The sequence below is a fragment of the Triticum urartu genome, chromosome 3A (assembly GCF_056163025.1).
Source record: "Triticum urartu cultivar PI428250 chromosome 3A, HENAU_Tu73, whole genome shotgun sequence".
Taxonomy (NCBI): Eukaryota; Viridiplantae; Streptophyta; class Magnoliopsida; order Poales; family Poaceae; genus Triticum; species Triticum urartu.
Window position 1 is genome coordinate 680,902,751 of NC_141875.1, and position 18,763 is coordinate 680,921,513.

Consider the following 18,763-nt stretch of genomic DNA (forward strand, 5'->3'; position numbering starts at 1 on the left):
TTCTTATTCCTATAATTTGCATTCTGGTGCTATGTGTGCAGGCTCAATTAAAAGATGATAACTACATTTTCACATCAAAACCATATATGATTCTTAGCGATCAGTTACATCATCTGAATGCTGAGATAGAACGATACAAGGGTTTGGTTGAAGTATTACAGGTAATATGATTTTCCTCTGTTGTGCTGTTGTTTTGCAAGGTATTTTGTCTTGACCAGCTTTTCCTTTCTTCGACTTTAGAATGATAAGAACCAGTTCTTCCAAAGGGAGAAAGAAATGTGTGCAAAAGGAGAATCTGTCGACAATATTAAACAATCCATTACCGCTTATGAGGCCAAAATCGAAGAACTGGAACATCAGATTCTGAAATCCATTGCTGAGAAGAATGATCTTGAGATCAAAGTTGAGGAATCATTGCAAGATTCAGGTATTGAGGCCTGACTTAGTGGCTTGCTAAATCGAGATCTGGGTTTACCGTTTACCTCCTTCTGCAGTGTAATATATACTTTGTTCTCAATTCCACCACTGTCTAGGTAAAAAAGACTTCAAGGATGAGATTCATGTCATGGCTGCAGCACTCTCTAAAGAGATGGGAATGATGGAGAATCAATTGAATAGATCAAAGGATGCGGCTTCTGAAGCACTTGCATTACGTGAAGAAGCTGAATCGTTGAGAACCTTGTTAGCTAAGAAGGTATGTCATTGATCTGGATCTATTGATGTTTCCAAACTGGATCTCAGTTTGCATCTGTTGCCATGTCTGTGAATGTCACTGAAACTTAACATGTTTGTACTTGGAAGTGAGATTGCCACACAGTGTGTAATGAAAAATAGATCATTTATGTTTCCTCATCGTGATTCCTGTACACATTTACTCACTTTGCATTGATTTTATCTGATAGGATATTTTCTGCATTCATATATCTGACATACAGATTAAGTACAAAGAGCAAGCACCACATACCTGAACTAGTCCATTCTTACCGTGTCATGAACTGAGTTGAACAAGGGGTTGGGAATAAGATGGATTAAGGTAGAATGACATTAGATTGAAGGGGTTACCAGTTGGGGTAGTAACACTAGAATAGCTGGTCAAGGGAAGTTTGTTTACTGATCGCCTTCTACAAAGAAGCAAAGTCATCACTTAAATAGTCGACTGCTAGCACATAACCAACTCAATTTAAACCAACCAAATCTAAAATATAGGATGTTCTAACAGATGAACATATGTGACTTTTTTGAGAAGTTTTCCAGATGCACAAGTATCTAAAACCTAGCTCAAGCCCACCTCTGTATGTACGTTACTTTTCCCAATATAGTATGCAGAAGTGTTTATGTTTGTCATTCAAAATATATTTGTCATAAAATTTATTCTATGCCATTTTTCTGAATGTTTTATCTCTAAAGTATACGAAAAGTCATAGTTAATTAGGTGTATCAGAGACCGTGTCTGATCTCCAAAATGAGAAGTGAAGAGAAAGGTTATATTATCTTCAGGCTATCTCTGCTTTATTAAAGCTGGGTGATTATCTACAAAAAACAGGATCAACTCAATACTAGGGTATACTCATGTGTACTTTGATGCTGTTATATGCTTGCATTGTTACATGTTTTTAGGATCATTGTTAGATCTTCAAACAATATTATTCACAAACTATTTCCGTAGAGTTTTATCTTCAGAACTATACCTGAGAAATTGTGAATAGACCTCTAGCATAATCGAAACATCTGACGGAAGTATCTCCAATTTTCAGATCAGTGAGCAGAAGGAAATATCTGATAGATACAACGCACAAGTCTCTGAGATCAAGTCCCTCAAAGAATTGGTAAATTGGTATGGTATCATGAAAAGCTCTCGTCTTCTAATTGTGCTGACAGCCTGAGATATATTTGCGTTATCTGAAAATGGTTGCTTTTCCCTCCACCATGGTTCTCTCAGCTCGGAGAAATTTTCGAGTTATTACACAAGCAATTATATCTGATTTGTTATCACTTATTAGCGTAGACTCACCCCATAGATGGCCAAAGGAGCAACTTGGAGAGCAAGTAGCTTGGGCGTTAAGCCAATTATATATAAAGAAATATAAAATTAGTTACGCTAGGGTGAGATATGATCAAATAAGGTTAGATCTGTCAAGATTAGTCTATATGTCCGTTAGGCTACATGCTACTTGTGAAGATTTAGTCCTTGCTCTATAACAAAGCCATTCTTTAAAAAGAGACAGCATGCACCATTAGGTTATCTCTACTTGTCATTAAATAAGGTCAGATCTGTCAAGATTAGACCTTGCTGGATACTCCCTCCGTTCCAAATTACTCGTCGTGGTTTTAGTTCAAATTTGAACTAAAATCACGACGAGTAATTTGGAACGGAGGGAGTACCTGGTTTCTGAAAATATATTATGAATTAACAGTTAGTTCTTAGTCTTTCAAGCATTGGTGTATATTCAGCTTTTGCAACTAGGTACCTGAAATTGTTGTTATTTTCCAACTGTGGGCAAATAAACATCTGGTAGTGAATATGCAACTAACAGTATGTGCCCTTAAATTTTAAACATTTGTGGGCAAACAAACATCTGGTAGTGAATATGCAACTAAGAGAGGTTACATATATGAGCATAAATACAAAAATCTTCCATTTTCTTAAGAAAAATAAGGAAGTATTGCCCTTCAATGGTCCGAAGCCAAGCTATTGGAATTTTGCACTGTGTCTCGATTGCCATTCATGTTTTCTGAATGAAATTTCAACAGATTGAGACGTTGGAAAAGGAAAATCAGGAGTTGGAATTAATTGTGGATATGTATGGGAAAGAATGTTCTGAGTCGAGGTATGACTTGATTGTTATCGTTATCACTTATCAGTTGTGTTGATTTTTTGTGACTGACTTATGCTGTTCTCTTAGATGATCACGTAGTCCACCAGATTCTTGAAAGTCTCTGTTTACTTGGCATTTGCAGTTTACCACACCTTGGGAACAAGAGATAAAGTTGACACATCCCTTTATGATTCTTAAAGTTCTACTATCATTCAATGAATTTTTTTCTTCTGAATAAACATGTTCTACTGTATGCCTAAAAGAAGTCCATCTTTACACTAATCCTCAATTTCAGCTATATACTTTACATATGAAAATTTGCGTTCAGGTTAAATCTATCAAGTTGTTAAAACATGTGATTGTTAAGCTGAAAATAAAATATCAAAACGGCGAGGAATAAAGATCATAGTTCATATAGGCTAAGAACTCAAAAAAAAGTTGGTTACCTCTACGCTTTCCTCCATTACCAAATGCCCATTGATTTCCCCTGTGAAAACAATCCATAGAATGATTGTCAATTCACAGCTTTCATCAATTTTGCATACTAATATATTTTTGCTTCATTTGTTAGATTCTTATTTTACTCTGTGAATCTAGGACAATTACAGAGATCAAGGAATCAGAAAATCGAGCTCGCAAGCAGGCTGAATATTTGAGAACTAGTCTAGAGGAGCACAGTCTTGAGCTTCGTGTAAAAGCTGCAAATGAAACCGAAACTGCATGCCAGCGAAGGCTTTGCATTGCTGAAGCAGAACTGGAAGAGTTAAGGACCAATGTAGATGCATCTGAAAGGTCAGTTATCTTCTCCTAATGCCAATTCGATATGTGTTCTCCAGTTTACTGGCACTGAAATAGTTCTCCAGTTTACTTGGATTGCTATTTCAAACGAGTTTTCCATTGAGGGGATCAGGATCTTAATTATTGCAGTTGTTTCATCCTGGTTGCTGCTATTAATGACGTGAAAAATGTTGAGTGTGTTAAATACATACTTTCTCCGTCCGGAATTAGTTGATGTTGTTCAAATGGATGTATCTAGCATGGAAATACGTCTAGATACACCCGTTTGAGCGTCAATTAATAACATATGGAGTAGTATTTAATAACGGTTAACATAGTCCTTTATAGGTTTCAAAACCGCCCATTTTGCCGCTCAATGGCCAATAAACTCCCCCAACCCCCCCCCCCCCCCCCCCCTTCTTGATCACAACTTCCATTGGAAGTCCGAGCATATACACCTTGTTCCTAAATTCTTAATAAACTCATAGGCTCAAAATGCACAAACAAACTGGACTTTTTTTTTTTTGCAGCCGTTAACCAGCCCAGGTGAAATCAGAACTGGCTAGGTTCCAGTTTAACTCCTCCAACTGGTTCCTGCACCAGCTAGTAATACATATATTTTGTGCCTTACTGTCCTGTTTGGCCAACTAGGTTAAAACCTAATTCGAACTCAATAATCCTAAAAAGATCTATATTTAGGAACAGAGGGAGTATTATCCAACTAATTCTAGTGATCAGTAGTTTAAACGAGCTTTTATATTTTCCTACAGCTGGGACTATATGTTATGTTTGTGAACCAGTAGATATTTTATTGTTCAATGAGGACTTGGTATTCTGTATCATCTCCGCAGCTTCATCCCTTGTGTGATCTGTTGTGCAGAGGTGTTCTGGAACTCAAGGAGGCAATAAGAATTAAAGAAGCGGAAGGAGATGCTTATATCTCTGAAATTGAGGTTAGCTCATTTTTAGTTTTCTTATCAGCAGTGTTGTTTTTGTTTGTGTGTGAGAGTGTGTTTGAAAGCAAATGATGCTGTCACTGCAGACAATTGGTCAAGCATATGAAGACATGCAGACACAAAACCAGCATCTTCTTCAACAGGTTGCCGACAGAGATGATTTTAACATAAAGGTGCGTATCTGATACCATGGTAGCTCTTTGCTGCCAGCTTGCTGTACTTTCTGTGATGGAATCCATGCTTTTGCCTCGCTGGTGTTTCCCCTATGCCGGCGGCATAGCACACTCCCCTCAGTATAGCAACACACCACTAGGATCCTGTTACATGCTCCATGTGTACAAGCATGGTGGCAACTGCGGCTGTTGGGCTAGGTGGCCTGGTGTATTTCTCTTTTCCATTTTCCATCTCTATCTGTTGCTGCTACTTGTTGATTCATATAGTGTGGCCTTGCAGCATGTCTCTGGCTAGCACCTAGATGCTGGGGCAGTAGTCCAGTGCATTACCTTGCCTTACCATGCACTTCAACCTCACATCATTTATACTCTCTTGCATTGCCAGAAGATATGTTGTTTGCTTTTCTTACTTGCTTCTCATCTAACAGCTAGTATCAGATAGCGTGAAGACAAAGCAAGCCTCTGCTTCCCTTCTCTCTGAAAAGCATTTGTTACAGAAGCAACTCCATCAGGTTAACAATTCACTGGAGTCATCTAAACAAAAACTCGCCCGTGGTGAAGAGCAGGTAATCTCTGACTCATGCCCTATGTGTTCTTCAATAGTTCAATTTGCTTCTGCCAACAGTATTTGAAGATCACGTCAAAGGGAATATTGTATTAAAATAATATATTTTGTGTGTGTCTGTGTTTACCACTGAGCTGGTTTTGAAGTGTCTTTATTTGAATAAACCTTACAGATGAAAGCCTATGTCGCACAAGCTATAAAAACTTCTTCAGAGAACAGGCATCATGCAATTACCATTGAAAAGACTCTGCTGGAGGTATCTGAAGCAGAGAAGGAGCTCAAGTGGCTTCGGTCCGCCGTTGGATCTTCTGCGAAAGAATATGAGCAAATCCAGAAAAAAATAGCTGAGCTCAGAACGGAGTTGGAGCGTGAGAGGTTAGGCTTGCTGGTGTGGTGTTAATTTTTGATTCCAAGTTGGTCTTGCTGTTCTGCTACCAGGGCTTGTTACATTCTTTTGCTATCTTATAGAGGCGAGAAGAGAAAGCTCGAGGAAGAATACGAGTTGGTGAAGAATGAAGTCATGGAGCTGACCTCCGAGAATGAAGAGGCTACTATCCAGAAGCTCCAGGACGAGATAAAAGACTGCAAGGCTATTCTCAAGTTTGGCGTGTGCTTTGACCGGCCCAAAGAGGTAACTACTGTCGATTGAATCACACAGCTTATGTTTGACTGGTCCGGATTTGTGCCCGACTTGAGATTTTAGCAGCTGAGATCCACATTCATTTGTGTTCACATGTCACCGAAGTTTCAGTTTCTCCGCGGTAAGATCTTAAAAGTTGTGAGCGCCTGCTGCTGATGTTCCTTTGTTGGTTGTTGGCAGGTTGTGATCACCAAATGCTTCCATCTGTTCTGCTCGACATGTATCCAGAGGAACCTCGAGCTACGGCACCGGAAGTGCCCGGGCTGCGGCACCCCTTTCGGGCAAAATGATGTGCGAGAGGTGAAGATCTGAAGTCTCAGCGAGGCTGGCTTGGATGACCTGGTAGTAGTTGGTACCCTTGGACAGCAGATAGCACCAACCTGCTCTGCGTGCTTGTCTCTTGTAGATATGTAATAGTTTCCGGTTTTCTCATGGGGGCGCTTAGATCCAGCAAAGAAGTAAAAATATAACCCTTTTAGATAGCGCGCGAACATGCTCCAGCGGATTGGATGTGCGCAATGGCCGCCCAACCGTTGATCCACCGCGAAAAACCAGCTGCCTGCTATGGAGATGTTGTCTCTGCTGATATCACTGCAACTTGGTGATGTGCGCCCGTGTCGTATCGATGTTGAAAAATACTGAAGTCTAGAAGAAGTTTATTGTAACTTTATTGCTTGTGTGATTTTTGTTTGTCCGATGATCTCTTCCCAGCGAGTCCGAGTGGGTTAGATTCGCCACTCTTGACCTGCCTCTAGTCAAGGCCATTGCAATGATGGTTCGAAGTGAGTTAGGAGTAAATAAGAAATGAATAGAAGGTGAAGATTATTTCTGCCTTCAAAAAGGTTCTCCCGCTAGGATATGATGAACAGGGGATAAGCAACACTTGTTTCTGCAAAGCTGCTCTTGCTGAAGTTGAGAGGCTCATGTCCTGCTGCAGAACAAATATACATGAAGATGACCCAGCTTGACCGGCAATTCCTTCATAATTATTTGGCCAGCTAATACAGTCAAATCAGGCATAATCAAACTATGTATTACCCTGAGTAGTGATCAGAGTACAAAACTGGGCACGTAGTTCCCTTCGGTAGGCTTTCTTTGCAATTTGTATTAAGCTTTGGAAAACTATAAGCAGGAGGCAACCAACCACCTCTATCCAGATGTTGCTTCTTGTTGTTGGCTCCTTCCAGTATTTGTGTTTTACTTTCATGTCTTTTCTTTTCAGTTTATATCTGGAATATCCATTTCTGAGCCCGGGCTCATCTGCACCCAGTGAACAGTAAATCCAAAAAAAAAACTGATTCTTTTTTGCGTGGAAGATGTTTCAGTGCGTGAAGTCCATGCCAATTTTCAATTCGTTCAGACATCTAGGTAGCTCTAAAAAAACAGTCCGAAAAGTATATGAACAGTAAATTGTTTGACGGACCCCAAATTTGTCTTATTTGCTGAGAGTTACTAAGATATCCAAACGTGCTGAAAATTGGCACGAATCTCATGCACTGAAACATCTTCCATGAAAATTCAGTTTTCTGTACCATGCATTGTCTCCATCCGTGAGTTTTTTCCCTGTTTGATAAATGTAGATACTGGCAAATTTTGTCTGTTTCTGCGTGGTTACAGTTTACATTGTCTGTGGAATATACAAGTTTAACACCCAGATTATTATATTACCATATTTCTATGTTCTGGAACGGGCAAAAAATATCTTGATCCCAAACTGTGTTATCTGCTCTCTGTTGCTATGTTTCAGTTTTTCTACTTGAGATGACTGACTGATTGCACACGGCCAATTAATGAGTAACCATGAAGAAAACTAGCATGTCCATGTAAGGACACCAGCCAGCTTTTGATCTGACCGTGAGCAACTTGCTCAATCGTTCATCTTGAGTTAATTAACAACAGGATCATCAGCGCTGGAGTTAACTAATACTCCAGTTTGCATGCCCAGTAACCTGTACAGAGTGGAGTAGCTGGCTGGCTCCTAATGGTCTCATCGAGGAGCAGTTTTAACATGGTCCTCATCGAGACCATCGCCTGCATCTTGTAAATTGTCATTTTCTTTCTTCTATAAACATTAAGTACGCCTGCCATTCTGTGAGCTGGTAGTTTTGTACCTGGCATTCTGCGAGTTTAAGATGAGATGAGCTCCTGGTAAGTGCTTACAGGTATTTATAGTGCCAGAGGCCATGCACTATTCTTATCTTGATGGCAAATTTTAAACTCGCAGAACTCATCTCATCTTAAACTCGCAGAATGCCAGGTACAAAACTACCAGCTCACAGAATGGCAGGCGTACTTAATGTTTATAGAAGAAAGAAAATGACAATTTACAAGATGCAGGCGATGGTCTCGATGAGGGCAAATTTTAACATGGTCCCTCTTACCTCCTTTTTTTACATGTGAGGTAAGAAGGTAAGAGTCAATCAAGCCAAGTGAATACTGAAAAATAAAGACAGATTTGTGCACGCTTCACTAATTATGTCCCTTTATGTTACAGGAATAGGAAATATACAAATTTCATTCTATTGTGGGCATATACAAATTTCTTTTTTTCAAGGATGCAAGTGAAATAGTGAAAAAGCAATGTTATAAATTCAATCAATTTAGAATGGAGGGGAAGTAGTAACAAAAATTAATGGTCAGAATTGGCCATCTGTTTGATAAGAGTAAACGGTGACCCTGATTAATCATTGGGTCCACATTCAGTCAACAGGTGAGCACACACGCAAATATCCACTGATGAGCACATCTAGCTCCAGCAGATGACATTAGAGAGGTGATCTCAAAGTTTTCATAGTTGACTTTGAGATATATATCCTCGTGTGATGTATCAGATGGTAAAATCCAAACCAGGTTCGTGCCAGCACCACCGATATGATCATCTTGTCGAAGCAAAGCTCAGCGTAATCCTATACCACCATTGATGCCTGTACTAATGGAGTAAATCAACCTGTTGTACCCTTGATTTGCATGATCTACTACTTTATCATCATGTGCAGGTGCATGCTTACTCGAGTGGATGATCGATCAAGAGGTGCATCCTTCCACGAGTGAAGTAAACGACATCCTAGTTAAATTAACTCCCGAGTGAAGTAAACGAAGGCCTAGCTAAACTAACTCTTACCATGATGAAGGTATGATTACTGAAGAAATGATATGCTGGAATGAGAGTACGTATTCATTAGTTAGGTACTCAAATGTGTCCTGACTACACAGAGAATAATGCTAGTGTACTTCTTTTTGTGTATCTTTCTTGTTATGTCATTTTTGTAAGCATTAAGTTTACGTCTTAATATTAAAACGCCATATATACATTCGATGCATTGCTCTAGACATTTAAACAAATGGTGGTAGTGCGTGCATATCTAGGAGTATGCAGTACTCTAGACATTTAAACAAGTATCCACTGATCGATTGAGAGAACGTCCCTTTAGAAGTTGACATTTGCAGGAGCGGACGACCTCGAAGTTCTCGTGATTGATTTTCATGTTTATGCATGGCATGTTGGATGTGCTTATCCATGTAGACGTGCTTAAGAATCCCAGGGATGCATGTGAGAATCAGGATAATACGGTTGGACGCGGTGACCGGCGAGCAATGCAACAATGTGACTAATTAATTAAAGCATCTGGTTTATGATAGTAGGAATACACTAGACTTTGATTACTAGTAACATTTCTGGGCAAAGAAGCCATGTGTTTGTAGCACTGCAGGCACTTGCTTTACCGGCATACTTAATTTTTTTTTGCTAATTTACAGTTAATTGCAGCAACGTCTCGGTACCGACGTAGGAGAGCAACACATAATTTGGAATAATTAGACAACCACAATTAAAAGACGTTTCTACTTAAAAAATTGAAGTCCAAAGTTCTAAAACTAACTCTCCAGTCTAACAAGTGGATATCATGCAAAAATGACAATGTAATAAAAATAAAATTTGTTTGCACAAATTTTTAAAAAATCCTCTGATTATTATATTACAGTACTTCTAAGATCTGAAACTGGCGAAAAGTATCTTGATCTCAAACTGTATTATCTGTTTTTTGTTGCAGGGTGTCTTCTACCTGAGATGAATGACTGATTGCACACGGCCAATGACATGTGCATGTAAGAAGGATACCAGCCAGCTTTTAATTTGACCCTGAACATCAATCAATCGCCTTAAGTTAATGGTAACTACAAGTTTTCACAGTAAAATGTTCATGCATGCTTCAGTTTAATTTATTTATCTATGATATGACAGAATAAAAATAAATAGGATGTGCATGTGTCAATTATGTCGCTTTTCCGAGAGAGAGGGGGGGGGGGGGGGGGGGAGGGGGGGGGGTATACGGAAAACTATGTCAAGAGTGCAAGTCAAAAGGTGAGCAGCTAAATGATTTTGGGGCATACCCTTTGCATACTCATGGTAGTATAACATACCTCTTGAATGAATTTATTATACCTCTTTTTTTATTCTCAATACATTTCACTAATTAATTATTCTAAGATGCCCCAATATGAGTATAATGTAAAACATCACGTCTCTCCTAGTTTTTTCTAATGTACTCTTTGTACATGCAAAAATAGTACTTCCTCCGTATAATTCACTTTGGATATCTTGTAAGAATCCCTAATGAAGTACATTAAAAATGATAACTAAGATATATAACCGATTCATCGAGGTGAGAAGTGGAAATACATGTTAGGGTGAGTATAGGATCATTTTCAATAATGGATGCCCTGCAAAAAAAATCTTTCACTATTGGCTATTCGGATAGGACACAAGAAATAATAAATTAGAAAATACTCAATAGCTAGTAATAAGTATTAATGATCGGATTGGCCATCCGTTCGGTAAGAGTAAATGATGACCCTGGTTAATCACATATATGTTTGGTCAACAGTTCAACACACATGCAAGCATCCACTGATGAAAGCAGCTCAAGCAATTGACAACACAGAGGCGACCTGTTATGACCGGGGTAACTTATATCCGGAGGAGGCCCACTGGGCACGTTTAGTTAGGGGCTTAACCCAAAAGTTATCTTATTTTTATTAGCATCGTGATTATATAAACAGATGTAAAGACTCTTTTGGAAAATCAAGCAATAAGATCACAATTCTATTGCCCGGCTCCCTGAGGAGCCCGAACCCCAAACCCTAGCCGCCTCCTGCCAACGCCGCCGCCTCCTCCCTCACGCACGATGGCGCCCAGCCGCCGGCGGCCGCGTGTTCGTCCACGTCCAGCTCCCTCCTTCCCCTACAACCTCAGGCCTAGACCCGGTAGAACCCTAGTTCCTACCACTTTGGTATTAGCTAGCTCGGTTGCGACCATGTCTTCGCCGCCGCCCACCCCATCCCTCCCGCTGCCCACCCCATCCCTCTCGCTGCCCACCGCCACCACCGCCCCGCTGTCCATAACGGCCAGCGCGCCTCCCCCGCCGGTGCCTGTCACCACCGCTGCGCCGGTCACCGCCATCTTCTCTCCGGAAGAGGTCACCGAAGCAATCCACGATCTCGCCACCACGGTTTAGGGCATCCGCCTATACCTGGCGGGCCACCGCTGGCTGCGCCAACCGCCGCCGCCACCGGGCCCCTTCTCCTGCCCTAGCAGCCGTCGCTCCCGGGTGCCTCAGCGACGCTGGTCGGGCCGCTGCAGCCACCCCCGCCACCATCCCGCTATGGCCGGTGTGGCCGTCCCCAGCCACCGCGGTTTCCGCCACATCCGGCTCCCCCACGTAGCCGCAGCTGCAGCTGCAGGCGCCACCGCCGCCCAGCACCGGGCCGGCTACGATTGCGCCGGCGGGCGTTCCGATCCAGCAGGTTCGGTTCCCGCCCTCGCCGTCCCAGCTTCCGGCCTGTTTGGTCGAGTCATCACCGCCGCCGGTCTATACTATGGCCGGGGAACTGCCGGCGCTTACCCTGCCGTACGCCTACCCTGCCATACGCCGGGCCACCGTTTCACGAGGGACCCCATGTGCACAATGGGCCGGCGCCATCTTCTTCGCTGCACCGTACCGCCGAGCTGTACGCTCACGGCGGTCATGCTCAGACACCGCCACGCTTCGCCAAGCTCGACTTCGCCACCTACGATGGCACCGAGGACCCCCTCAACTAGCTCAACTAGTGTGAGCAATTCTTCTAGGGGCAACGCGCGCTCGCGTCGGACCGCACCTGGATCGCATCTTACCACCTCCGGGGCGCCGCACAGATGTGGTACTCCGCCCTCGAGCAGGACGATGGCGGCATGCCCCCATGAGAGTGCTTTCGCGACCTATGCCTCCTTCGCTTTGGTTCGCCGATACGCGGGAGCCGGCTGGCGGAACTCGGCCACCTCCCCTTCACCTCCACGGTGCAGGACTTCGCCGACCGTTTCCAGGCCTTGGTGTGCCACACACCGGGCGTGAGGGCGCAGCAGCGCGCCGAGCTCTTAGTCGAGAGTCTGCCGGATCACATCCGCGTGGACGTGGAGATTCGGGGACCCCAGGACCTCCAGACGGCCATGTACTACGCCCGCGCCTTCGAGCGTCGCACGCAGGCGTTGCAGCAGGCGGCAACGGCTCGAGGTGGCCGACAGGCCGCCAGGCTGCCCCCAACACCACCTGTGCTGGGCCGGCCGCCCCCGACACCAACTGTGTCGGGCCGGCCGCCCCCGGCCGCTCCAGGGACTACCACTCCGGCCACGACGCGGCCCTTCCGCCGGCTCTCTCCAGCCTAGTAGCTCGCGCGACGTCGCTAGGGGCTTTGCTATAATTGCGATGAGCCCTACGTGCCGGGCCACATCTGTCCACGCCTCTTCTACTTGAAGGAGGCTGACTACGTCGAGGTGGACACACCCGCCGACGGGCTCAGCGAGTTGCCGCCACCAGCTGTTGCGGAGGTCGCCCCCGCGCCCGCTCCGGCGATGGCGCTCCTGGTCTCGCTCCATGCGCTTGCCGGCATCCGCGATGAGCAGACTATGCTCTTGCCGGTGATGATTCACGGCGAGCCCTGGTGGCCCTCCTGGATACGGGCTCCATGCATAACTCCCTGCCCGAGGCTACCATGCGGCGCTTAGCGCTTCAGCCGACGGGCAAGGAGCAACTTCGGGTCAGGGTGGCTAACGGCGACTGCCTCCGGTGCCACGGGCTGGTGCGGAACGTGCCCATCATCATCGGCGACGAGTACTTCACTATCATGTGCACCGGCATCGACTTGGGCTGCTTTGACTTCATCCTCTACGTCGACTTCTTGCGGACCCTCGGTCCCATCCTCTTGGACTTCGACGCCCTGACGATGATCTTCTGGCGCCTGGGCGCCGCATCCGGTGGGAGGGCGTGGTTGGCGCCTCACCAGTGACGCCGCAGCTGCAGCTGGCCGCGATCGTCGCCGAACCCGAGCACCCACTGTTGGATCACCTCCTACAGCAGCACCACGACCTCTTCGACGAGCTCAGGGCCTTCCGCCAGCTTGGGTGTATGATCACCGCATTCATCTCCTGCCGGGCACGGCGCCGGTTGCAGTGTGCCCCTACCGCTATCCCCAGTTGCAGAAGGACAAGCTAGAGCAGCAGTGTGTGATCATGCTCGCCTTGGGCATCATCCGGATCTCCACATCGCCGTTTCCGGCGCCGTTCCTCCTCGTCTGCAAGTCGGATGGCACGTGGCGCTTCTGCATCGACTACCGCGCCCTTAATGCCCTGACACTCAAGGACAAGTTTCCTATCCCGGTGGTCGACGAGCTACATGGAGCGCGCTTCTTCACCAAGCTCGACCTCCGATCAGGCTACCACCAGATGCAGATGCACCCGGACGATGTTGCCAAGACGGCGTTTTAGACTCATCACGGCCACTTCGAGTTCTTGGTGATGCCTGTTGGCCTCTCCAACGCCCCGGCGGCCTTCCAGGCTTTGATGAACGACGTCCTCCGCCCCTACTTGCATCGGTTTGTGCTCGTTTTCTTTGATGACATTCTTATCTATAGCACCTCGTGGGCGGAGCACCTTCAGCACGTCGCCATCGTCTTCAACGAGCTTCGAGCACACCATCTTCATCTTAAGCGCTTGAAGTGCTCGTTCGGGACACCTTCAGCTCGGCCACGTCATCTCGGTCGAGGGGGTTGCTATGGACGCCGACAAGGTGGCGGCCGTCGCGGCCTGGCTGACACCGCACTCACTGCGAGCTCTTCGCGGCTTGCTGGGCCTCGCGGGGTATTACCGAAAATTTATTCGGGAGTTCGACCTCATCGCGTCCTCGCTCACGTGCTTGCTGCGTCGCGGCGCCTTTGCCTGGGATGCGGAGGCGACATCGGAATTCAAGGCTCTCAAGGAGGCCCTCATGACGGGCCCAGTTCTTCAGATGCCTGACTTTGACCGCTCGTTCCTCGTGGACTGCGACGCCTTCGGTGTGGGCTTTGGTGCCGTCCTTCATTAGGGCAATGGACCGCACACATTCTTCAGCAGACCCTTCACCGCGCGCCATCTTAAGCTCATGTCCTATGAGAGGGAGCTCATTGGCTTGGTGCAGGTCGTGCGCCATTGGCGGCCCTATCTTTGGGGCCAGTCGTTCCGGATTCGCACGGATCACTACAGCCTCAAGTTCTTATTGGACCAGAGGCTGTCTACCATGCCGGAGCACCAGTGGATCAACAAGCTCTTTGGCTTCGACTTCACCATCGAGTATCGTCCGGGCCGCCTTAACACTGTGGCCGACGCCTTGTCCCGCCGCCACACCTACCACGACACAGCCGTCGGCGACTCCGATGGGGCGGCGCTCTGCATCCGCTCCGGGCCCTCCTTTGCCCTCTTTGTTGACATCCGCAGGGCCACCGCGGTCGCGCCGGATGCTCAGCTCCTTCGGCAACGCCTGGATGACGGAGACCTGGAGGAGCCGTGGCGCCTAATGGATGGCTTGCTCCTGCATGGGCGCCGTCTGTTCGTGCCGGACCACGGTAACCTCCGTCACTAGGTTCTGCTGCTGGCACACTCGGCCGACCACGAGGATGTGTAGAAGACCCTCCACTGTCTCCGCGCCGACTTCTACATCCCCGGTGATCGGGCCCTGGTCCGGGACTGGGTGCGGTCTTGTGTGACGTGCCAGCGCAACAAGACGGAGACAATGCGTCCGGCTGGTCTTCTACAGCCCTTGGAGGTGCCCTCTCAGGTCTGGGCTAATATCTCCATGGACTGCATCGAGGGCCTCCCCATGGTGGGCGGCAATTTCGTCATCTTCATGGTGGTCAACCGCTTCTCCAAGTGCGCGCACTTCAACGCGCTCGGGCATCCCTACACTGCCGCATCCGTGGCCCGTGCCTTCTTCGATAGCATTGTCCGCCTCCACGGGTTTCCCTCTTCGATTGTCAGCAACCGGGACCCTGTGTTCACGGGGCATGTCTGGCGCGGTCTCTTCCGGATGGCGTGTGTGAAGCTTCGCCTGAGCACGGCCTTCCATCCTCAGACGGACGGCCAATCCGAGGTGGTCAACAAGGTGATTGCCATGTATTTGCGTTGTGTCACAGGTGACCGTCCTCGCGCTTGGGTGGACTAGCTTGCATGGGCGGAGTACTGCTACAACACCTCTTATCACTCCGCCCTGAGTGCCACGCCGTTCGAGGTGGTCTACGGCCGACCGCCCCCGCCCATCCTGCCGGTTGACCCGGAGACGGCTCGAGCGGAGGCGGCGGGCGACCTTCTTCGCAGCCGCGATGAGATGCTTGCAGAGGTGCGGCAATGCCTCATTCAGGCCCAGCAGCTGGCCAAGCACTACTACGACGGCCACTACCGCGAGGCGGAGTTCGCGGTGGGCGACTGGGTGTGGCTGTGCCTTCTTCACTGTTCTACGCAGTCCCTTGACCCGCGCGCGAAGCGCAAGCTGGTCCCCCGCTACGTCGGGCCATTTTTCGTGCCGGAGCGCATTGCGAAGGTGGCCTACCGCCTTTAGCTTCCGGCCGATGCTCACATCCATGACATCATCCATGTGGGACTGCTGAAGCCCTTCCGTGGGGAACCACCGGCAGCCACGCCCGCGCTACCTCCTACCCCCGACGGGCGCCTCCTTCCCGGACCAGCGAAGGTGTTGCAGGCCCCGCTACGTCGCGGGGTGTAGCACTTGATGATCCAGTGGGACGGCCTTCCGGAGGAGGAGGCCACTTGGGAGCAATGCGACGAGTTCTGCCAACACTACCCAGACTTCCAGCTCGGGGACGAGCTGTTTGCGCAGGCGGGGAGAGATGTTATGACCGGGATAACTTATACCCGGAGGAGGCCCATTGGGCGCGTTTAGTTAGGGGCTTAGCCCAAAATTTATCTTATTTTTATTAGCATCGTGATTATATAAACAGCTGTAAAGACTCTTTTGGAAAATCAAGCAATAAGACAATTCTATTGCCCGGCTCCTTGAGGAGCCGGAACCCTAAACCCTAGCCGCTTCCTGCCAACGCCGCCGCCTCCTCACTCGCGCATGACGGCGCCCAGCCGCCGGCGGCCGCGTGTTCATCCACGTCCAGCTCCCTCCTTCCCCTACAACCTCAGGCCTAGACCCGATAGAACTCTAGTTCCTACCACGACCTCTGAAGTTTTTGTAATTAATATTGACTTATATATACCCATGGATGTATCTTAACTTATTTTATCTAACAAAGGGAACATCAATTTAACATGTGTTTGTGAGAGAAATAAAAGTAAAATTGCATCAATTTAATATATCCAGAGTAAGATACATTATATGTCTCTTTTAATGCCAATTAAGCTTCACATTTCAAATTGCCAATGAAACAACCTTCACTAAAAATTACGATGAGCTTTCAGATATTTTCAAAAGATTGGAGGTTGGCGAACCCACTTCATCTTTAAATAAAAATGAATTTGAAAAAGTCTAAGCATACCCACAACTATCAAAGGTCTAATAAACTTTCAAAAAAATAAAAGCCCACAAGTAATGGCTTTTACCCCACAAAAGGAACTTCCAGAAATCTGAGCCCATTAATGACAATAAAAAATCTGTCAAACTGCCATAAAAAATCTAAAAAAAACTTTGTAGTAGCAATTTCTACCATAATGATAGATGAAAATGAACTTTCAAAGTTCTAAAGCAAACTTTCTAATCTAACAACTGGAGCCTACAACAAATGGAAAAGCAATAAAACGAATAACTATGATAATAACATCGTGGACCTCCCTGCCATTCATGGCTAGTGGTTGCGAAGGACACCCTCGACAGTTTCCATGAATTAATGGAATTTCAGGGCACCAAGTCATGATGGTGGCAGCCTCTTAGCGCTTGCAAGGACCAAGGCCCCACTGAGGGAATGTATGAGAGTGTCTGCGAGCGTGGATGTGATGGATATGGTGGTGTGGTTTTGAGATAGTGCTTCAGAGCCTTGAAACTCCTTAAAGGTAGACAACATATGAGGCTATGATTTTTGTTCTCTTTTCATTAATTGAGAGGAGGAACTTCAGGTGAGAGAAAGAAGAGGTATGCAAAACAGAAGTGGTCGATGTGGTTATGTGCTGGGTGAACCTCCCCCATCTTGTGACATGGCATGGATAACTAAATTGATGTTTGTTAGTAGTTAACCATAAAAGAGCACCTTATGTTACTAACCCATATGGCACACACAGTTCTCATTTCAAGTCAGTTGGCACAAACGCTGATTACTTGATACATATGTACATAGTGATACATTGACATGTTACATTCTCGGTATATATCACAAACACTACACCATTGTTTACCATAACAATGAAACCCTTATTTGATAATATGCAAGACCATAACAAATAAATGGAAAAGTTTGAAGACATCTATTTGACACACCAGATTGGGCTCCATACTTTTAGATTCCTCACGTAACGCAAACTACGGGTAGGCATCGCCATACCCAGATCCAGCACCTCCGCCTCCACCACTTCCACCATTTGTTCCACCGCCATTGCCAACACCGTTTCCACCAGCATATGCATTTGTACTACCTTGTCCATACCAATTGTTATTAGCAGTAGCTGAGCCAGAACCAGTGCCACTACCAGCCCCATATGCACTAGATCCATGGTAACCACTAGCTTGCCCTCCACCGCCGCCGCCACCGGTACCACCGGCACTAGTATATCCACCATAGCTACCACCATAAGGATAGGAAGATCCTTGACTATATTGACTAGAACCCGAGCCCGAGCCACTGCCGCTACCAGATCCAGCTCCACCATATTGGCTACCACCGCCACCTCCGCCTCCTCCTCCGCCGCTTGCATGTGCACCACTGCTAGAGCTCACGCCTGACCCAGTTCCACTCCCAGAACCGAAGCCAGCACCACCCTGAGACCCCTCACCCTCTCCTCCTCCCGTTCCTACTCCAGAGGCACTGGAGTACCTAGCCACCCTTGCAGCATTGGCCAATCCAATGCTCAACAGGACAACAAAACCAAGAGCTAATAATTTTGTGCCTACCATTGTGTGTGTGCCTTCTATCGCAGTGTACTCCTGCAAGATGATGGGTTCTAAGTGACAGATTGTATGCGTATTTATAGTGCTTGCGACCATATTGGTGGGGTGGGACTTGTTGACAATGTCAAGTGGATGCTTAAATATTTAGCGCATTAATTGGTGCTGCAAGACTTGGATACACACCATGCAGGCGATGAAGACCGGAGATATTACCGTGTGCGATATTTTCTTTGGATGCTTTCTTCCATTGGCATCCGTTGGGTTCAACACACACATGCAAGCATCCAGTGATGAATACAGCTAGCTCCAGTAGTTGACGGTACAGGGGCGGCCTCGAAGTTCTCGTAATTGACTTCGGCATGTATATCCGCGGCCGCCATAGCAGACAGGAAAATTCCAAACCATGTTTTTGCCAGCACCATGGATCATCTACTTATT

General features: G+C 46.6%; 2 protein-coding genes and 1 pseudogene across 2 annotated transcripts; 2 read left to right on the top strand and 1 right to left on the bottom strand.

The window, feature by feature from the left end:
• The first annotated feature begins 267 nt into the window (after positions 1-267).
• LOC147981524 (E3 ubiquitin-protein ligase BRE1-like 2) lies at positions 268-6,536 on the top strand. Its single transcript, XM_087517140.1, has 11 exons — positions 268-427; positions 534-694; positions 1,755-1,826; positions 2,752-2,828; positions 3,414-3,608; positions 4,474-4,546; positions 4,636-4,722; positions 5,151-5,288; positions 5,460-5,662; positions 5,756-5,918; positions 6,108-6,536. The coding sequence occupies exons 1-11, from the start codon at positions 277-279 to the stop codon at positions 6,237-6,239; spliced, it is 1,452 nt and encodes a 483-aa protein (XP_087373266.1). The 5' UTR covers positions 268-276; the 3' UTR covers positions 6,240-6,536.
• Positions 6,537-11,110: 4,574 nt separating this feature from the next.
• Positions 11,111-12,624, top strand: LOC147981525 (uncharacterized; annotated as a pseudogene).
• A 4,895-nt stretch (positions 12,625-17,519) lies between these two features.
• On the bottom strand, positions 17,520-18,367 carry LOC125549192 (uncharacterized). The gene has a single exon (XM_048712660.2). The coding sequence runs from the start codon at positions 18,329-18,331 to the stop codon at positions 17,741-17,743; it is 591 nt and encodes a 196-aa protein (XP_048568617.2). The 5' UTR covers positions 18,332-18,367; the 3' UTR covers positions 17,520-17,740.
• Between the last annotated feature and the right edge of the window lie 396 nt (positions 18,368-18,763).